The sequence below is a fragment of the Heteronotia binoei genome, chromosome 8 (assembly GCF_032191835.1).
Source record: "Heteronotia binoei isolate CCM8104 ecotype False Entrance Well chromosome 8, APGP_CSIRO_Hbin_v1, whole genome shotgun sequence".
Lineage (NCBI taxonomy): Eukaryota > Metazoa > Chordata > Lepidosauria > Squamata > Gekkonidae > Heteronotia > Heteronotia binoei.
In genome coordinates this window covers 92,123,781-92,143,652 of record NC_083230.1, presented here as the reverse complement: position 1 = coordinate 92,143,652, position 19,872 = coordinate 92,123,781, and the positions used below count along the sequence as shown (strand labels likewise).

Here is a 19,872-nt window from a genome sequence, read left to right as displayed (position 1 = left end):
AGGTTTTGACAAGCATCATTGAACTCCAAAGGGAGTTCTGGTCATCACATTTAAAGGGACTGCACACCTTTTAAATGCCTTCCCTTAGGGTCCAATCTTTTTGATACTTGGAGGGTATTTTAGGAAGAGGCACTGGATGTTATACTGAAATTTTGGTGCCTCTACCTCAAAAAAACAGACTCCTCAGAGCTCAAGATACCCATGGATCAATTCTCCATTAAACCCTATGGGAATCGATCTTCATAGGGAATAATGGAGTGCCCAGCAGACATTTCCCTTCCCCTCTTCCCCACTTTCTGATGACCCTGAAGCGGGGGGAGGGCCTCCAAACCAGGGGATCCCCTGCCCCCACCTGGGTATTGTGCAACCCACAAAGAGAATCACGGCAAATATAGGCAGAGAAATCTAAAGCACAAGGCTTTCTGTGAAAACCAACCTCTGTACAACCAACAAACTCACAAAAAAATCAACAATTACAAAAGCATATATTAGTTTATAATAGACCATACAATTAGCCCTTAGCAAAATAGGGAATGGGTTCACCAAGAATCAGTCCAGTCTTTATAGCAATCAATGCCAAGTTCATTCCAAAAAATCCTGGTGAAATAGTTGTGAAATTGATCAATGTCTCTCAATATATGCAGCCAGCAATCCAGAAAGTAGAAAAGAACAAGGTCACACTGGAACCCTTGTTTCGCACAGGCTTCTTCGAGCTGCAAAAATCATAAATGCATAACAAGATCATAGTAAAAATCTGGAACTGACAGAAGATAGTGGGTGCAACTACGAAATGGCTACTGCAGCCAAGCACAAAATTGCTGGCAGAGGAGGCAGAGCAGAGCTGGAGTCAATCGCACAATGTCAGGGAATGAGGTTGTGTGTAACTCTCACAGTAACTTTCCCAACATCTCAAGCAGAAGTGATTTAACAGGATGCCTGCTTATCTGCTCAACCAATCAGAAGCCCTGCTTGGCAAAAGTTTCATCTGGCCCTGCCTACCTTTTAAAAGCAGGCCTGGAGATCTCCTGGAATTACAGCTACAGAAATCAGTTCCCCTGGAGAAAATGGTTGCTTTGGAGAGTAGACTCTGTCACAGTGGAGCATTATACCATGCTGAGGACTTTCCTCCTCCTCAAGCTGCATCCCCAAATCTCCACGAATTTTTCAGTTTGGAGCAGGCAACCCTTCCTGGTACTAAGAAAGTCAACAGAAGTAGTGGTGTGTGTGGAGGGAGAAAACTCAAATAAACAGTGACTCTTCCCTGGTTAAGTTCCATGTTATTCATTTTATTCCCTGGAAAACATCCTCAGGATTGTGATTTGGTTTCCAAAATAGAAGTTGTAAGTATCTTAGCCATCCAAAACAAAATTAAAAAAATAAATTCATGTTATACCTTGGATTATGATCAATCAAAATAAGATTAAACGGAGTGCAGACTTCCAGACTCTTCAGAGCTCTTCAGTATGGTTGATGTTGCAAAACAAAATGGTGCCAGGGGTATGTGTTTCAGATCATGGTTCTAAGGATGCTAGTCTGCATCCTGTGTGGAAAGCCAGCTTTTTCTGGAAAAAGAGGTGCTGGAACTCTCGAGAGGGAAATGGAGAAAATACATGGGTGCCCCTCCTAACTTGTAAACATTTTTTGAGCATTTTGTTTCCATTAAGAGGTTCCTAAACTCTGTTCTGCTGTTTTCCTCCAGAAAAAAAAAGCCCTGGGTTGTACCTCTGGGAAAAGAGGTGACCATAGTAGCTTCCAATTGTAAATATAAAATCCAGTGGTTAATTTCTTCTCCCCTTGTTTATTGTGTATCCTGATGAAACTATCTAGAGACCTCAAAAACTGGCTTGTTATTTTGTTTTACTTCAGTTGATCTTTAAGAAAGTTATTGGGTGGCTTTTGAATGTAATTTACAGATATTACAGATTATTTTTCAGCTACTCCTCCTGTTTGCCTGAGCAAAGATTCTTATTCCTTAATGCAGTTCTGGTTGTTCTCATTTATTGCCCTATAATGTACAGGCAAAGCAAAGATCGTAACTCAGATCTGCATGTTAAGAGTGGGGTGTGAGTGTACTAACAAGAGCATTGTCATACTTAAGTTGTTATTTCTTTTCTCTTGCAACGTTTTGAGAAGTTACACAACCAGTTACTTGAGGTTCTCTAGAAACAGATTATCTCCTTTTCCATCTCTTTTCTCTTCCTGTTCAAAAAGATTAGGAGCCCAATCCACTGCTTATTTCCATGACAGTAACTCCTGCTATATTCCTTGTGACATATTTCCAGAAATAGGATTGAAGCTTCTACCCCAAGAGCATGTTATTGTTCAACATTATTACTCTTAGTTTAACAATTTATACCATTTAGTTCAGGGGTGTCAAACATGCAGCCGGAAGGCTGAATCAGGCCCCCAGTGGGCTCCTATCAGGCCCCCAAGCAACTGGCTGTCATTTGCTTTCTTCTCCCTCTCTCTTGCTTCCTTCTGCATCTCAGCTTGCTTTGCAAGGCTTGCTCAATCGCACAGGAGCTACAGAGCAAAGCCTCTGTTTTCTCCATTGGCTGAGGCTCCTCCCCATCCTGGCCCCCTGGGGAAGGAAGGAAAGAGCCAGAGCTTCCTCTGCCCAGTTCCCTGGATTCTATGGGAGAAATACAAAGAAAGCACTTTTAAGACCAACGAGTGCTAATGTTTTAAGCATGTTTTAAGGTTTGGGTTTTAAAAAAATCTTTAATTGTGTTTGTCTGTGCCTTTTATAAAGTTTATATCTCTACTACCTAATCTTAAATAGGTATACATATGGCCCGGCCCGACACGGCTCAGCCCAGCCCAACAAGGTCTCATTTATGTCAGATCCAGCCGTCATAACAAACAAGTTTGACACCCCTGATTTAGTTGTTCATATCCTTGTTTCAATACCTTGTGATGGATGTTTCTTCGAGCAAGTACCCACTGACTTCAGTGACCAGGCAAGCTAGGAAACCACCCTCTCTGCTCATAAGCAAAGAAAAGGTTGCTTACCTGGGCCCCGTGAACACATATATGAACAGATGTGCAAAAAGGATCTAGGGGTCTCATGTACACTGAACATGAGTCAGTAGTGTGATGTGGTAGCTAAAAAGACCAGTGTGATTTTGGGCTGTATCAACAGAAGTATAGAGTCCAGATCGTGCAAAGTGATGCTATTGCTTTACTCTGCTTTGGTTCATTTTTGGGCACCACAATTTGAGAAGGATATAGACAAGCTGGAAAATGTTTAAAGGAGGGCAACTAAGATGTTAAGGGGTCTGAAGACCAAGTCCTATGAGGAAAGGTTAAAGGAACTGGGTATGTTTAGCCTTGAGAGGTGATATGGATCACCATCTTCAAGTACTTGAAGGGCTGTCATTAGAGTATGGTGTGGTTTTCTGTTGCCCCAGAAGGTCAGACCAGAACCAACAGATTGAAATTGAATCAAATGAGTTTTTGGCTACACTTTAGGAAGAACTTCCTGGCAGTTAGAGTGGTTCCTCAGTGGAACAGGCTTTCTCATGAGGTTGTGGGCTGTCCTTCCTTGGAGGTTTTCAAGCAGAGACTAGATGATGACAGCAATGCTGATTTTGTAAATTTAGGAAGATCATGAGAAGGAGGGCAGGGGAGATACTTGTGATTTTCCTATTGTGCAGGGGGTTGCATTGTGCAGGGGGTTGGACTAGATGACTCTGGAGGTCCCTTCCAATTCTATGATTGTGTGACATCAAGCCACCTTCAGGCCCTTGGTCCATCAAAGTCAGTTTGGGCTACTCAGACTCACAGCAGCTCTCCAGGGTCTTGGGCAGAGGTCTTTCGCATCACTTACTGTCTGGTCCTTTCAACAGGAGATGGCAAGGATTGAATTTGGGACCCTAGTGGAAGCTGTCTTTATAATAGTGTAATTTGTCTGAGGTTTGATTGGGCTGTGCTGTTGTTTTGGCATTAAAACTGTGGCTTTGTTAAACCCAAGTCATGTGCCATAAGTTGCTTCTCAGATGCCGGGGCAATGCTTTGTTTACATGCATTTCTAGCTCTTTCTCCCCCTCCCTCAATTAGTGTTGGTTTAGAGCCTCAAACAGCTTGAACTCATTATAGTGAAAACCATAAAAGTTTGAGGTTAGATGAAAGTTTGTGGGTGGCAGAATTTCTGCATTTCTGAAAAGAAACTGAAACAACCATTGGCAAAAACAGAAGGTATAAATACATGAACTGGGATTTTAAAAAAGAATTTGGGAGACAGGTATATTGAAATGGCTAAGGGCCAATTCGCCCCATTCTACCATTTTTCAACATGGCAGATGAGGTTCAGTGTGGCCAAGTGCAAAGTAATACACATTGGGGCCAAGAATCCCAGCTACGAATACAAGTTGATGGGGTGTGAACTGGCAGAGACTGACCAAGAGAGAGCTCTTAGGGTCGTGGTAGAGAACTCACTGAAAATGTCAAGACAGTGTGTGATTGCAATAAAAAAGGCCAATGCCATGCTGGGAATTATTAGGAAGGGAATTGAAAACATATCAGCCAGTATCATAATGCCCCTGTATAAATTGATGGTGCGGTCTCATTTGGAATACTGTGTGCAATTCTGGTCACCACACCTCAAAAAGGATATTATAGCATTGGAAAAAGTGCAGAAAAGGGCAACTAGAATGATTAAAGGTTTGAAACACTTTCCCTATGAAGAAAAGTTAAAACGCTTGGGGCTCTTTAGCTTGGAGAAACATCGACTGTGGGGTGACATGATAGAGGTTTACAAGATTATGCATGGGATGGATAAGGTAGAGAAAGAAGACAAAAATTACATATCCAACAGGGCTTCTCTTATGTTCTTATATCAACCCCTCCCCCCAATTTTCTGTACTGGGCCAAACAGCAGTTCCTGGGAAATAAGGAGAGGGGAAGGAATTTGCATCAGGAAAAATGGCATAATAGGGAGGAGATGAAGTTAAATTGACTTCAGTATTGTATCCCTCATCCAGGTTAAAGTCCCTGGAGCTGCTTTTAGTCCCAGGAGGATGAACTTTATACTAGAAAATGTATTTGTTTTATTAATTTATATCCCATTTCTTTCCCACTCCAGTGGATACCCAAAGTGTCTTACATCATTCACCCGCCTCTCCTTTCCTTCTGTAAAGGAGGTTAGGCTGAGAGTTTGTGACTGGCTGTGTTTCAAATCTGTTCCTGTTAGGGTTGGCAGTTCTGGGTTGGGAAATACCTGGAGATTTTGCAGTGCAGCCTGAGGAGGGTGGGTTTGGAGATGAGAGGGACTTCAACGGGGTAGAATGGAGGAGATCTTCAGCCACCTGGAGGTTGACAACCCTCGTTCCTGTTTCAGAGTTTTCCATGAACACACTAGTTGGTATCTTCTCCCTCCCCCCCCTCTAGTAGTTGCCAAGTCCTACCTTAGCTACGGTGGGGGACTCTATTTGCGCATGCGCTCTGCAATGATGTCACCCAGAAGTGACATCATCACACAGGGTGACATCACACCAGGAATGCTCTATGGTACCATAGAGTTTTACTCCAAATGCTAGAGCATCCCTGGTGTGACGTGCCCTGTGCAGTGACATCACTTCTGGGTGATGTCATTATCCTAGGCATGTCATGTGATGATGGAGCTATTTGAGGTAGGGATCTAATCTGTGCCGGTGGGTTGGGGGCCCCCAAACCAGGGGATCCCGAGTTTGGCAGCCCTCCCCCCCCCCACAAGGTGTTACTTATGCTCTACTTTACTGGGTTGTGGTAAGGATTTCTGTAAAACAAAAGTCTTTCAACACTCCAAAAGAGCCACATAAATGCAGTAAAAAAGGGAGCTCAAGTTATGCCAGCTGTGAGAAAGAACACCATATGTACATATAATTTCTTAAGAGTTTAGCTGTAATACAAAACGGGGTTGTTGTTTTTGCTTTGTCATGCTGCAGCAGACAATTTGCCTAGAGCAAAAAGGAGTGGCAGCTTAAAAGCTTTACAGTTTCCCTGTGTCTTTCTCTTGTAATTACCGGGAAGTGTCAAAATTAGATATGTGTTTGTAAAACATTTTAAGATTAAGATACTTTAAAATGTTAAAGAATGTTTGTACAAGGCCTCATTGGCAGATCTATTTGATAGGTGGGTAACCTTATCTTAAATTCATTTTCTTGGACGTAAATCCCTTTCATCATCACGGAATGATCCAAGGTGCATGTGGAATTATGGCTTTAAGCCCAATCTTTTTAAGGCAGCAGCAATGAGATTTGGGTTTTTATTCACCTTCATTAGTTGTGTATTAGTTCAGAGCAGCTCCAAATGGCAACCAGTATGTAGCATGGGCATGGTGGTATTGGATCCTGTTGAACTGGGAATGGAGGGACTTCTAGGAAGGAATGCTTGCCCTATTCCAGTGTTACCCCTCCCCAGTTGCTCTCATCACATTGCCAGCTCTGGTTTGGGAAATTCCTGGAGAGGGTGAGGTTTGGGAAGGGGAGGAACCTCAGCAGGGTATAATGCCATAGAGTGCACCCTCCAAAGCAGCCATTTTCTCTAAGGGATCTCTGTTGTCTGAAGAGCTGCTATAATTCTGGGATCCCCAGGCCCCACCTGGAAGTTGACAACCCTATCTTGAGAGGGGGGAGATTCTCATGAACAGCATGGGTTGCAATGTGGGAAGCTGCAGACCAAAGGGAGAATATGCAGACATCGTCCTTCACCGTATCTTGGATGAGTTGCAAGACAGCTTGCACCATGAAGTGGGATGTGTGATGGCTCTCTGATTTCCACTTGTTTCAGCTTGCTGTGCAATATCTCACATACTGTGATCCTTAGATGGGGGGGAGGCACAGAAGGCGGCAGTGTGATGTCAAGAATCACTATAGTAACCTAACAGGGTCAGACTAGGATTGGAGAGACCTGCATTCAAGATCTGATTTCATGTGAAGTTCCCTGGTTTTTTTGTGAGGACTGAATGAGGGAGACCTCCCTTCTTCCTCAGAATTCCTTTGAGAAGAGACAGTAGCAAAAATCCCTCCCACAAGCTAGTTCCTGTTGCACTTCTATAGCCCATAATTTTCTTGCACGTACATTTAAAAATATGCCAACTGAAAATACAATTTGTGTATTTGGTGAAGCAACCCCTTAGTCTGCCGAAGTTTACATCACAGGAATTTTGCCAAGAACATTTGCTGAGGAATTGACAATCCTTTAATGATGTCATCGCTTTCCTGGAGGGTAAGGACAGCTCAGAGATGATGATAGAAACCTAATGAGGGACTTCTCCAGGATGGAATGTGGAGAATCCCAGCTGTCATGTTGAGGATGAGAGAGTCACTTCAGTGGAAGCAGGCTTCCTTAGGAGTAATCACTTCAGTGGAAACAGGCTTCCTTGGGAGTAATTAGCTCGCCTTTTCTGCAGTGAACACAGACTCACTCTCTAGCATTGTCAAAGTGATTGTGTTGCTTGATGTAGCTATATTGGGGGGGGGGGGGGATCCTTTAACAATTAGATAAATCCAAGCGGGTTAAATCATGCTACTCAGATCAAAGGTTTGCTCAATTTGTTAATTTCACTATTCTGTCATTGCACCATTTTACATTCTCAACCACTGCCTACCAGATAATTTTACTTCCCTGTCATTGGTTCTTAAATCTGAACGATGTTGCATCCTGGGCCACTGCCTACCAGCTATGTATGGCTCTGCTCAGCTATGTATGGCTGGATTCCTCATCTGATGAAGTGTGCTTAAGAGCACACGAAAGCTTACGTTCTAAATAAAAGTTGGTTGGTCTTAAAGGTGCAACTTGACTCCTAGATTAGATAAAGGCTTTCTAACAGAAGCATTGGTTTAAAAAAAAAAAAGATGAGAAACGTGTTTTTAAAGTTGCACTGGTAAAAAAAAAAATGATGCCATTTCACTGTTAATGTTAAAAAGACTGAAATGTTAACACACTTAATTTGAACCAATATGGAGTCCAGTAGCACCTTTTAAGACCAATAAAGTTTTATTCAGAATGTAAGCTTCCATGTGCTAAAAGCACACTTCATCAGAAGATGAAATAGGGTACCCCATTTCATCATCTGAAGAAGCGTGCATGCACACGAAAGCGTCCATTCTGAATAAAACGTTGGTTTTAAAGGTGCTCCTGGGCTCCAACTTTGTTCTGTTGCTTCAGACCAACACGGCTGCTCACCTGGTTCTACTAGTGATATTAGGAACTGTATTCTGCAGGGCCTTCCTCCCAGTGCGACTGTGGGCTTTAGAGTCTTAGCACTGTACTCAATGGTTAAAAAGAACTGAAATCTGAGCCGTGCTGTTCACAGGCAGTAATTAGGAGTTGGGGGGAAAATTAGCAAGTCATGCTTGCAGTGCAACTGACTCACCACTGTTTTAGGCAACGCTGAAAGAGGCTGTGGCTGAAAGCGACTCCAGTGAACAGGGAAGTAGTGAGTGAAGTTTGTCCGTGATGCAGGGAGCCCCACCTCCTCGCTAATTCCTCCCGCCCGCCTGCCCAGCAAGCCTTCATAAACGGAGGCCCTCACGCACGCGGTGTGGGTTTTGTTTCCTCCTTTTTTTAACCTCTTACAGAAGATGGGCAGCGACTGAAAGAAGTCTTGTTTGAACTCACAATGGAGACCTCCGTGCCCCTCGTGTACGTTCGACAAAAACAAGTCGGAGGTCACCAGAAAACTTTGCAGGTAAGAGATAGCTGCTGTTTTTGAAAGTCTGTAAAGCTCAAACCACTCTGTAAAAAGTCTGCCGTGAAAACGTCGATGTCACCCCAGAGGTGGAAATGACTGGTGCTTGCGCAGGGAACTACCTGTACCTTTTTAAACCTCAAAGGCGAGAATCGGTCTTCCTTTTTGGACTCCGGTGGTCTTCGCCATGAGGCTTGTGAACCACAACAGGAGGTAGAAGGTCCCTTTTCAACGTAGCACGGCTAAACTGGAGTCCAGAGAAGGGGTGGGAGAGTTGAGAAAGGAAACAGGTACAGCCCGGGGAACTTCATAAAGATCCCAGGCCTTCTGTTTGTATTTGAAAATTGAACAGTGTGCTTTTAAAAGTGAAGAGAGTAATGCATTTCCTTCCTTCAATACTGTTGTTTAAATTTAATAGTCATTTTCTAGCATGTTTGGGGGGTTTTTTACAACCCAGACGCTGTGATAATCTAGATAAGAGCCACATGTGTACTCAACCGCGTTTCTCTGTGCGCATTGCTGGCCTGGAAGGAAACTCCCACATGCGCAGGATTCCCTTACCTAAGTCAACGGCCTGGGCTTTTGCTTGTAGGCCTGCCAAATATTCTGTAAACGTTACCTGCAATTTGCTCTAAATGGGAGAACAAACAGGGGCTGCATTTAGTTCCTTTCCACTCCATCAAACAACTGATGGGCACATGTTTTGTTTTGTTTAACTTGTAAAACACCTCAAGCAGGACTCTGAAGAACCAAGATATAAATTCTACATAAACCGGATTGGGGCTAAGGAGTTCAGGAGCATTTTGACATAAGGCACTTAAGCCCATTTGAACTTCTCCTGTGATATTTGTGTCACATGTAAATGCCGTTGAGGGCCAGTTTGGTGTAGTGGTTAAGAGCAGTAGACTCTGGAGAACTGGGTTTGATTCCTAGGGCTGCCAAGCTCCTGGGGGTGGGGTTTCCCCCAGTTTGGGGACCCCCCCCCAAACCCACTGGCACAGGTGATTGTAAGCTGCTCTGAGATTTTTTGGGTAGCAAAGAGTAGGGTATAAAACCAACTCTCCTTCATGTGGGAGACTATGTGGAAGATAAATTGACTGTACCTTTTGGCTAGTAAAAGATTTGCAATTGCATTACGAAACCAGTAGTATATAAGACGTTTGAGTGATGTTTCTAACGTTTTCAGCCCCAAATGGGTGAATTGCTCACTTTATTCAGTGCTGAAAGGCACCCAGATCACCACTTTGCTGTTTGCAGTGCTGGGATGCATGTACACTTCCACAAGTCTGCCAGTCAGGCTAAGTTATGACTGTTATTTTGTTCTTTATGTTTGTAACCTGCCTTTTTTCCTAGGCACTCAGAGCAGAATTTTAGTTTCACTATAATGCTGTCAGGGGGGTCAAGCACCCAAGGCCACCCAGTGTGTGCCACAGAATTCAAACCTACATTCATATTCTTCAAGCCCCAGACTTCAGCCTCTGCAATGCAATCAATTATACATATTGCTTGTGCATATTAGCCCTTTGTTACTGCAACAGGTTCAGAAACAGCAGAAAAGCTTTTAGAAAGACACATTCTTTTCTGCTGATGTCCATCTTTCTCAGTGCATTTGATTGTTAGCTAAATGTTTGTCTAGTGTATTCAGTTACCCTACAAACTGTCAAAGTGCAAGCACAGAATAGTACACCAAAATAGTTAATTATAGTGCAATCCTAATCACAGTTATACCCTTCAAAGCCCATTGACTTCAACAGACACAGAAGGGTGTAACTCTGCTTAAAGATCCACTGTGTATAACATAAAACAACCCAGATTTTTGAAAGCAGCAATTATCAAAGCATTCTTCCTCAACCCTTTCTAGACTGGATTTGCATTGTCTTCCAAAAACAAGATGATTTGGGCTTTTTTTTCCTTTTCTTTTTTTGCAATGTATCCCTCTGTGGCGCAGAGTGGTAAGCTGCAGTACTGCAGTCCAAGCTCTGCTCACAACCTGAGTTCGATCCCAGCAGAAGCTGGGTTCGGGTAGCTGGCTCAAGGTTGACTCAGCCTTTCTTCCTTTCGAGGTCGGTAAAATTGAGTGCCCAGCTTGCTAGGGATAAAGTGTAGATAATTGGGGAAAGTGATGGCCAACCACCCCGTAAAAGTCTGCCAAGAAAACGTCCTGATACGACGTCACCCCATGGGTTGGTAACCATGACCCGGTGCTTGCACAGGAGACTGCCTTTTATCCCTCAGTGCAGAGTCCACAAAAAGCCATGCACATTCTGACATTAAGCTACTGGACTTGAATCTGGCTCATATCCTGCCGTATATTTCTCCAGTGGTATGAAAAATATGATTCTTTACTGATGGTCTGGGAGGAAGTGAGGACTTACAAAAGGTCTTGTCCAGTTGTCAGTTTTTTGTGCTTTCTGGGTATTGTTGTGCTCATCTACGAGAACAGGAAATAACCCAGAGATTTCCTTCCAGCCTTCTTGTTGTTCAGCACTGGAAAGAAACTATCTGTGGTAACGTTCCAGTCCACTCTAGTCCTGTGACAGTCAGCAGTGGTCCATCTGGGGAGCAGCTATTAACTGAAACAAATACTCTCATTCCCAAAGATTAAGGTCCTCTTGAAATGCCTTAGCTGGCAGTCTGATTTGCACTTGAACTTCTCTTGTATTGCTGAGGTCAAAGTGAGCCGAGCCAATTATCCAGAGGCAGAAGAGTGAGGCTACATTTTGGCTCATGGTGAACTGTGGGGAACTTGTGAATGTAATACACTGACTGGTTTTCAGCTGGAGGACGTATGGAGATTACTGTGTATTACATTCACAAGTTCCCCACAGTTCACCTTGAGCCAAAATGCAGCCTCACTCTCCTGCCTCTGGATAATTGGCTCGGCTCACTTTGAACGGAATGCTTTTTTGCAGGCCCCAGCTGTCAAAATGCATTTGTGAAATTCAGAGGATCTAAATAATGGCAGCTAATCTACAGGCCTAGACTGCAAGGCAGCTTCTCCTGCTGCAGAGCGTGGTGTTCTTTGATGTAATCAGTGTTTCTAGAGCACAAGCTGTAGGCCAATAAAGGAAATGCTGACCTATAAAACAGTTGGTCTCAGGATGCACAGATGCAAATCTTCCCTTTTAAAGTGGTGTGGAGTTATTCCCTTATATGATGATAGTGTCCTGTAATTATTGCCTCTCTGTCTACTCTGCAGCAAGCCATTTTGAACCCTGATGCAGTCTTCCCACTCTCCTGGGAAAGCCAATCAGGGAGCTGGCAGTGGGGTAGCAATATGTATGTGGTCTGGCTCCTTGTGCCTGTAGCCAGTCTAAAATTACAGGGAACAACCTGTAGCTCCAGGAAAACTCTGTGGAAATGCAATCCCAGAGTTGCTGAACTAGAGATTCAGGTTTGTTAATTGTTTGGTGGCAGGGATGTACTGTTGGAATGTAGTGTGAGTTACGTAGACTAAAAATGCTATTTAAAAATAATGATTTATGGCCGAAAGGAGTTCTAGAGTTGGAATTAAGGCCCAGACTAGATGTGACATGCAGCCTTACATATATCTTTATGTTGCTGCTTAAAAAAAAAAATCAAAAGCAACTTGAGAGGCTGAAAGGTTGAGCAGAGAAATAGCTTAGGGTAATCAACCTACCTAACCCATTCAATCTAGCTACTGTAAAAAAGGGATGTGTTTCTTCATTAATGTGTACTGCCGCCCTGTGCTTGTTTATTTGGCAACGAATGCCACCTAATTGAGTGGGGTTTGCTTCCAAATAAGCCCACCTAATCACACATTACAAAGTCCTTGTGTCCCCTGGATGTCCACCCTGTCCTAATGGTCAATGTGGTCTGGGAGTTCCATGGCCAGAACTAAAGTTCCTGATATACCCAGGCCTGATTTTTACACACCATGAGAAGATGGGGCTCAAGCTTTCTTCTTCCTCATACTTCTTCCTGAACAGAGAAGCCCCAGGGGAGCTGTAACTTGTCCTGTTGGGCAAACTTGCATGAACTGAAGGGCTACGCATAGGGTTTCACCAGTGGAGCAAATAGGGCTTTTTCAGATTGGGGAGGGCAGAGGGGAGGCTTGAGCCTCTTTTCTTTACACACCAAGCAATTAAGTTCTGATCTTGGTGCTTCTGGGCTACATTTGGTCAATAGGCCAGGGTCAGACACAGTGGGGGATATGAAGACTACATGATTAGGTAATGAGAGTAGTAAACATGCTTGTAAAATGCCTCTTTTTCCAGGGGACATCCCTGTAGGTGGCCCTGCAGGTGGCTCTGGACACTAGGTGATCAGAGGAATAATATTGAGGAAGAGTGTGAGGAGCTGCTCTTGAAGTTCAAATGTTTCAGCTGCTGGAAACCCCCATTTGGGCTTCTCTGAAGACTTTAAGATGTTAAACTTAAGAACGTAAGAGAAGCCATGTTGGATCGGGCCAGTGGCCCATCCAGTCCAACACTCTGTGTCACACAGTGGCCCAAAAAACCAAAGTGCCATCAGGAGGCCCACCAGTGGGGCCAGGACACTAGAAGCCCTCCCACTGTGCCCCCCCCAAACACCAAGAATAGAGGGCATCCCTGCCCCAGACAGAGTTCCAACAATATGCTGATGTTCAGAACAAATCGAACAAATGCTTTAGACCTGTGATCTTCAATGTAATGCCTACCATTGTGTTTCCTCATGCTTGCTTGCTTCTGTCCCAAAGCATCTCTTTCTCTCAAATCAAAGAGCCAATTCTAGCTTTTTCCCACCTTATGGGAGCAGAAGGTATTTCACAAGAGCCCAGGAGGAGGTATCACCTTGCGTCTGCAGGAAGCATCTGTTCAGAAACAGCTGCCTGTGATGTAGCACAGTGTTTGGCTTGGAACTTTCCAAGATTTGTGGATCCTTCCAACGTTTTCTGAATGCCCCCCCCCCCCATCTGTCATTGCAGTCATTTTGTAGTGGTGCCCACTATCCTGTTCACAGGAGGATTTCTTAACAATATTACCCTCAGGGCAAAGTCACCATTTCAGATTCAAAAAGAGGGAGGCAAGATTCTCATCAAGGTTCTTTAAAAATCAGAGGTTGTGTGTTTACTGTTATATATACCTCATAATAACTATAGCAGTGCTATGAATGCAATTTTACATTGACTTGTTTAAAGCAAAGAGATTTGTGCTCCTGGCTTGCATAGCTGAAATGTAAGTACATTTAATTATTTATAATAATAGTCCATTCAGAATGTGGAACCTGTGAGCAGCTAGAGTGATAAGTATTTCTATGGAATAATTATATGTGGTCTGAAAGACTGCAGGGTGGAAGAAACAGCAGTGCTGCCTCCCCCACCCCCATAACAGTTATCTGCCTTCCAGCTTATTTGGAATGCAAAGCTGTATAGGCAATAATAAAGGTTGGTGGCTAGAGGTAAGCAAACATGAAAACACTTTGAGATGGACCTTTTCTTCCTGTTCGTTTGTTTTTCTGCGACACACAGCTGCTGTTGTATTTAATCTCCATTAATTTATGATATTGCGATCCATGTAGAATACTTTTTTATGGACAAATTTCTTTTGGTTTTCTCCTTTTAGGCACACAAGGAAGGAACACTTAAAAAGATGCTTGAAGTGAATGGCCAAGCAGAAGGGCATTCTTATGACTATGATCTGATAGTTATTGGAGGGGGCTCGGGTGGACTGGCTGCTTCCAAGGTAATCATCGACATACACGCAGGTTCATGAGCATCTGGTTAACTGGGCCGTGGTTCTGTTCTGATTAGGGTTGCCAATCCCTAGTTAGGATAATCAACAAAAAGGGATCACAGTTCATAAGACAGGTAATACAAAAAACAACTACTGTGATGTGCTGGCTGACAATATTTATTAAAATCAATTTAAAACCTTTGCAAATATCTTTTTGTATTTCACATTATGACAGAAATCCATTTTCACATTTCAATATGACAAAAAAAAAGTCCTATGAGCACCCGGATGTAAGCTCATTTTCGACAATTCTTCCATGGTTACCAGCCTTTTTGTTACAACCCAATGTAAATGCTCTTTTACACCATCTTCAAGTTCTTTCATCCTGGAATAAACCAAAATACTAGCAACAAAGCATACCACAAAGCTGAATGAAAATACATAATGCTTGAGATTTTATGTTGTTGTAAAAAACTTACCACTCAACACTTAAGTGCATGTACTTCTAATAGGAGCTAAAGCCAGTCCAAATTTATTTTTTTTTACCAGATGCACAAGCCTTCTGGAGTTTGCTGGCCTTTAAGGCTCTCTACAATATTTTTATTGGAAGCAAGCTGTTCTTTTGGATGGCCAATTGCTCTTCTGCTCCCTCTATTTAATTATTTTTAATTTTTATTTGGAGCAAGCCATTCCTTTGACAGCAAATTTGCTCAAGCCACTTAAGTGTAAGATTCAAAACAGGCCAGTACTAAGTGCAAAAATCTCTTAAGAGTCTACTGGTAATGGCCTATGTAAGAGACTGAAACCCTAACTCTACTTAAAGACCATTCTGATAATTCCATGCAGCTGTGTGTTACATATTTGTTTCTTAAAGGTATAGTCCCTTTAAATGTGATGTGTGTAGTCCCTTTAAATGTGATGGCCAGAATCGCCATTAGAGTTCAGTCATGCTTGTAGTTTCCGTTTAGTCCCCTTATTATGAATAAAGTGGGAAGGTATTTAAATAAGAGTTTGAAGGGATGTCAACTTTTGCAATAAAATTCCAATTTGATTCAAAGTATCACCATCCTTCCGAGGTCGGTGAAATGAGTACCCAGCTTGCTGGGGGGAAAGTGTAGATGACTGGGGAAAGCAATGGCAAACCACCCCGTAAAAAGTCTGCCATGAAAATGTGAAAGCAATGTCACCCCAGAGTCGAAAATGACTGGTGCTTGCACAGGGGACTACCTTTACTTTTTTTAAAAAATCACGTATGGAATACTTTAATGGAATGCTATTTTAATGTGGCCTTGTTGCTGGGCCTGCTAAGCACTTGGACTGGGACGAGATCCTTAGAAAAATACTTTTTCAAAGTTTAACCTCCCTCCTTGCTTCTTCCTTCTCTTTTACACTTTCTTTATTTTTGTGGAATAATTAGACTGGATTTATAAGTCTTGGTGCTCCCACATAGGGGATGCTTGTTATTCTATACATCTAACCTGGTGAGGCTGACAGGTTAAAAGTTATGCTGATAATAAAAGTTATGCTGCTGATAATAAAAATCTGAGTGCATTATTTGCATGGTTGAATTCCATGCCTTGGAAGACAGCAAGGGTTCTGCAGTTGATTGCAATGCAGCACAGCTGAATGATGCTGATTATGTGAAGCAGGCAACGCTTATTGCCGATCTGAGCACTGCTGTTCTCGAAGCAAGCAAAATGAAGTCAGAAAAAACAAGGGAAAGGAATCTGTATTGAGGCGGGGTGGGGGTGGAGGAGAGCAAACCTTTTAGCCTGTCAATAAAGCAGTTAAGATGTCTTTGAATTGACATTTCTGAAATGAATTATGCAGCCATAGCATTTAGGAAATAATGAGTCAAGGAAGGTGACTGAAGGCTCTGAATTCTACGGCCTGCCTTTGTTTGTAACTTCTTTGGAAATCCTGTTTATATCCCTGCAGATACCCTGCAAGGTAATATTGTTCTTTATGTTACAGCACTCCTATAGCATCTTCACATGTATTGAGATGTAACTGATTTTAGACCAGCATGCATTTTGTTCCAGGACTTTATGAGACTTACATGGAGTATAGAACTTGCAGGGACATTTGAAGGATTTCCAACTATTATTGCTTAGGACAGGGGTCCTCAAACTTTTTAAATAGGGGGCCAGTTCACTGTCCCTCAGACTGTTTGAGGGCCGGACTATAGTAAAAACAAAAACTGTCTGTTGTGGTGGCTGCCGTTACTGTACAAGGATGCGGGCCGTCAGTTCTCCGTCTTCTGCATCTCTCTCCCTTCCCATCTCCTCTCTCCACACACCCCGGCCTGGGAACTCACCTCGGTATCGCCTCACACTCTGTCTCCGCCGCCTCAGCCCAGTGCCGGAAGTGTGCGTTGCTAACGCGAGTTTAGGTCGAACGTCACTTCCGGTCTGATTTTGCCATAACCCGGCGGGCCGCATAAACGTCCTCAGCGGGCCGCAGTTTGAGGACCCCTGGTTTAGGAGGACAAAAATTACTCTGAGTCTGTAATCTTTAAAAGTAATTTGCTTTGAGAGCTTAGAACTTGTTTTTACAAGTGCAGTCCTAAGTAGAGTTATGCCCTTCAAAGCACACTGATGTCAGTGATCTTAGAACAGTATACCTATGTTTAGGATTGCAGTGAGAATAGGATTTAATCCAAAATTTACTGGTATTGAAGTATGATGGCTAGAGATGACTGTTTCTGTCTGTGGCTTGCTGTTGGAATATTAATGCAGATATTTCTGTTTGTATCAAGACTGGGGGTGGGGGTGGTAATCTGAATGTGAGCAAAGCACCAGGGAGGAAGAAATAAAATTTTCAGAATTCCCAAGCATTATATAGTCAATCTAAATTCCTTATGGTATATCAACCAGCCAGTTCCCAGAGCCTTCAATTATGTGATGATGTGCTACTGTTAGATGGGTAACAGGATGTGGTTCAAAAGAAATGATGATATGATAGCACTGATACCTATCACAAATAACAAAGGACTTTTTTTGGTGGGGTGTGAAGTTGTGCTTAGTGGGATCTGTAAAGTATGTGGAAGGTGATGCTATCTGCTGTATTCCATCTGCCTCGTTCTCTCTAGTGTCGGTAGGCAGGGAGAGATCAGATGGGGGACCAGTGTCACATGAAACTGGTGGGACCAGCATAATGGACTGGTGCGCTGGTTTCCTATAGATATAGGACTTGTCTTAATAGAAGCCTGAAAAGGAGCAACAGCAGCTCAGTTCTAGCATCACTAGCACATAGTCCCTTCCCTAATGGTCACAAGCTTATTTGAATGTAGATCAGCAAATGCTATAGGGCCTTTGCTGCATACCCGTCTATTTAATATATTCTCTCATATCTGGCCTGTGGCTGCAGCAACTATATTGGGAGGTGAGCAATCTCAAATGTAGGTCTCCTACTTTGATTGTTCTTGTTAGCAAGAAATAATGAGTACTTACGAACTTATCCTTGTGTTTAGTGTGTTCATACTAATGATTTTTTTTGGCATGCATAGAATGCAAACCATGGCTGTGGGCTAACATCAGATTCATATACTGTTGACTTACTAGCTGTTTGTATACTGTTGACGTTGCTCAATAAACACATCATTTTGTCTCAGGAATAAATCTCATTTTAAAAGGAGCTTTCAAGTATCATCGTTATGTGATCTAGAAGCAACACATCTCAAGGGCAACTCATGCAATGGAACACAACCTGTCATTTGACACAGTGGCGGTCATTCAGGAAGTCAAATAGTTGTTCTACATTTAATTAAGTTTGTGTTGCTGCACCTTTTTTGTCTCCCTTCTCTGGCATTAAGTGCTGTTTTCCCCATGACTCAGATGATTGGTACGAAAATACAATCTTGTCTTCATCAAATGAAAATGAAAGGGGAGCACTGAAAAAAAATCTGTAAAGCCTTTTCCCACATGTGTTAGATGTTCCCCCGACCATTTCATACTGGAAAGAGGGCTTTCCAACACTCAGCCAGCTGCTGGTCCAGATGATATAAAAATTGATTAACAGATGCAATTCAGTTGTTCCATTTTACTCCGCCACCAGATCAGTGCTCTTAACATTTGGCCAGTGTTGTTGGTGTCTAAGATAGCTAGTCTCTGATGATCCAGCAAGGCACTACTTGTGTTCCAGATTCAGTACCTTTTAAAAAAAAAACGAATGGTCATTAAGAAGACCAGGATACTTAAGTCTCACTAGCTTGGCCAGAAAGTAAAAAGGGGGGCTGTCTCTGGCCATGACCACCACTACTGATGTCACAATCTTTTGGACCTTCCTAAAATTTCAGGGCCTGGTACTGTTCTGTTCACTACTAATATTCATTGTCCACTCTGGCTTCAACTGCTTGTCCACACCACAATATCTGGATTTTGTCATGGTTTCTTCTTGTTTTGTCTGATTTGTCATGGTTTCTTCTTGTTTTAAACATTAATATTTTGATAATATTAATGATGAGCCCCGTGGCACAGAGTGGTAAAGCTGCAGTACTGCAGTCTGAGCTCTCTGCTCACGACCTGAGTTTGATCCCAGCCGAAGCTGGGTTCAGTTAGCCGGCTCAAGGTTGACTCAGCCTTCCATCCTTCCGAGGTCGGTAAAATGAGTACCCAGCTTGCTGTGGGGGGAAGTGTAGATGACTGGGGAAGGCGATGGCAAACCACCCTGTAAAAAGTCTGCCGTGAAAATATCGTGATGCGACATCACCCCAGAGTCAGAAACGACTGGTGTTTGCACAGGGGACTACCTTTACCTTTTGCTTTAATATTAATGATGCTTGTGATCTGCCCTACACATCCCTTTAAGATAAAAGAGATGGGTAGAAATATTTTAATAAATGGATTAATTGCTGCATTGTTTTCAGCTATTGTACCTTCTGGAGGTACTATAGAGTGCCTCCCTCAGCATCTATCCCACTGTCGTTATGAGTTTCTTTTTCTGTTTAAATATAGGCCTTTTGCTGACTTCTTTTGCTGTCAGTAGCATTTACACCAATGGAGGGTAATTGTGAAATTCCCTCAACTTATCAAAGTGGTTAAACCTGGCATGTAATTACAGGTGTCAACAAGGTCATGTTGACTAGATGTACAGTAGGAGTTCCATACTGAAACTTAATTCCCAATCATGCATGGCCCAATCTGTATTAGAAGTGCAGGAAAGGGGGACTTGAAGTCCCACCCTTCCATTTCCTCAACCTGAAATAGCCCCAGGGAGCTGCTGTTTGCCCCGCAGGGGAAACTAACATGTACTGATGGGCTACATGTATGTTACCATCTTATCTGCTTTTGGAATATAAGGTTGCTTCCACCAGGAGATGATTCCCAGTTGTGTTCTCATTGCTACTGTAAATGCAGAAGCTATCAAAACAGCAATGCAGCCCCTGCATGGGGAGATTCTCTCTCCTTTTAAATCGGTTTTCCTTTGCACTCACCATTTCCTCCCTTTGCTTCCACAGTGTTCTTTTGGGGTTTTGTTTTGCTAGCTTTTTAAAAGCAAATGCAATAAGTGTAGTATTACTATAGA

The 19,872-nt window shown here is 42.9% G+C and overlaps 1 protein-coding gene across 1 annotated transcript in view; it reads left to right on the top strand.

The window, feature by feature from the left end:
* TXNRD1 (thioredoxin reductase 1) overlaps window positions 1-19,872 on the top strand; it is a 95,454-nt gene that overhangs the window by 48,344 nt on the left and 27,238 nt on the right. Inside the window, exons 4-5 of the mRNA XM_060245586.1 lie at window positions 8,562-8,671; window positions 14,236-14,355. Coding sequence (XP_060101569.1) covers window positions 8,562-8,671; window positions 14,236-14,355 — 230 coding nt within the window. The remainder of the gene's footprint in view (window positions 1-8,561; window positions 8,672-14,235; window positions 14,356-19,872) is intronic.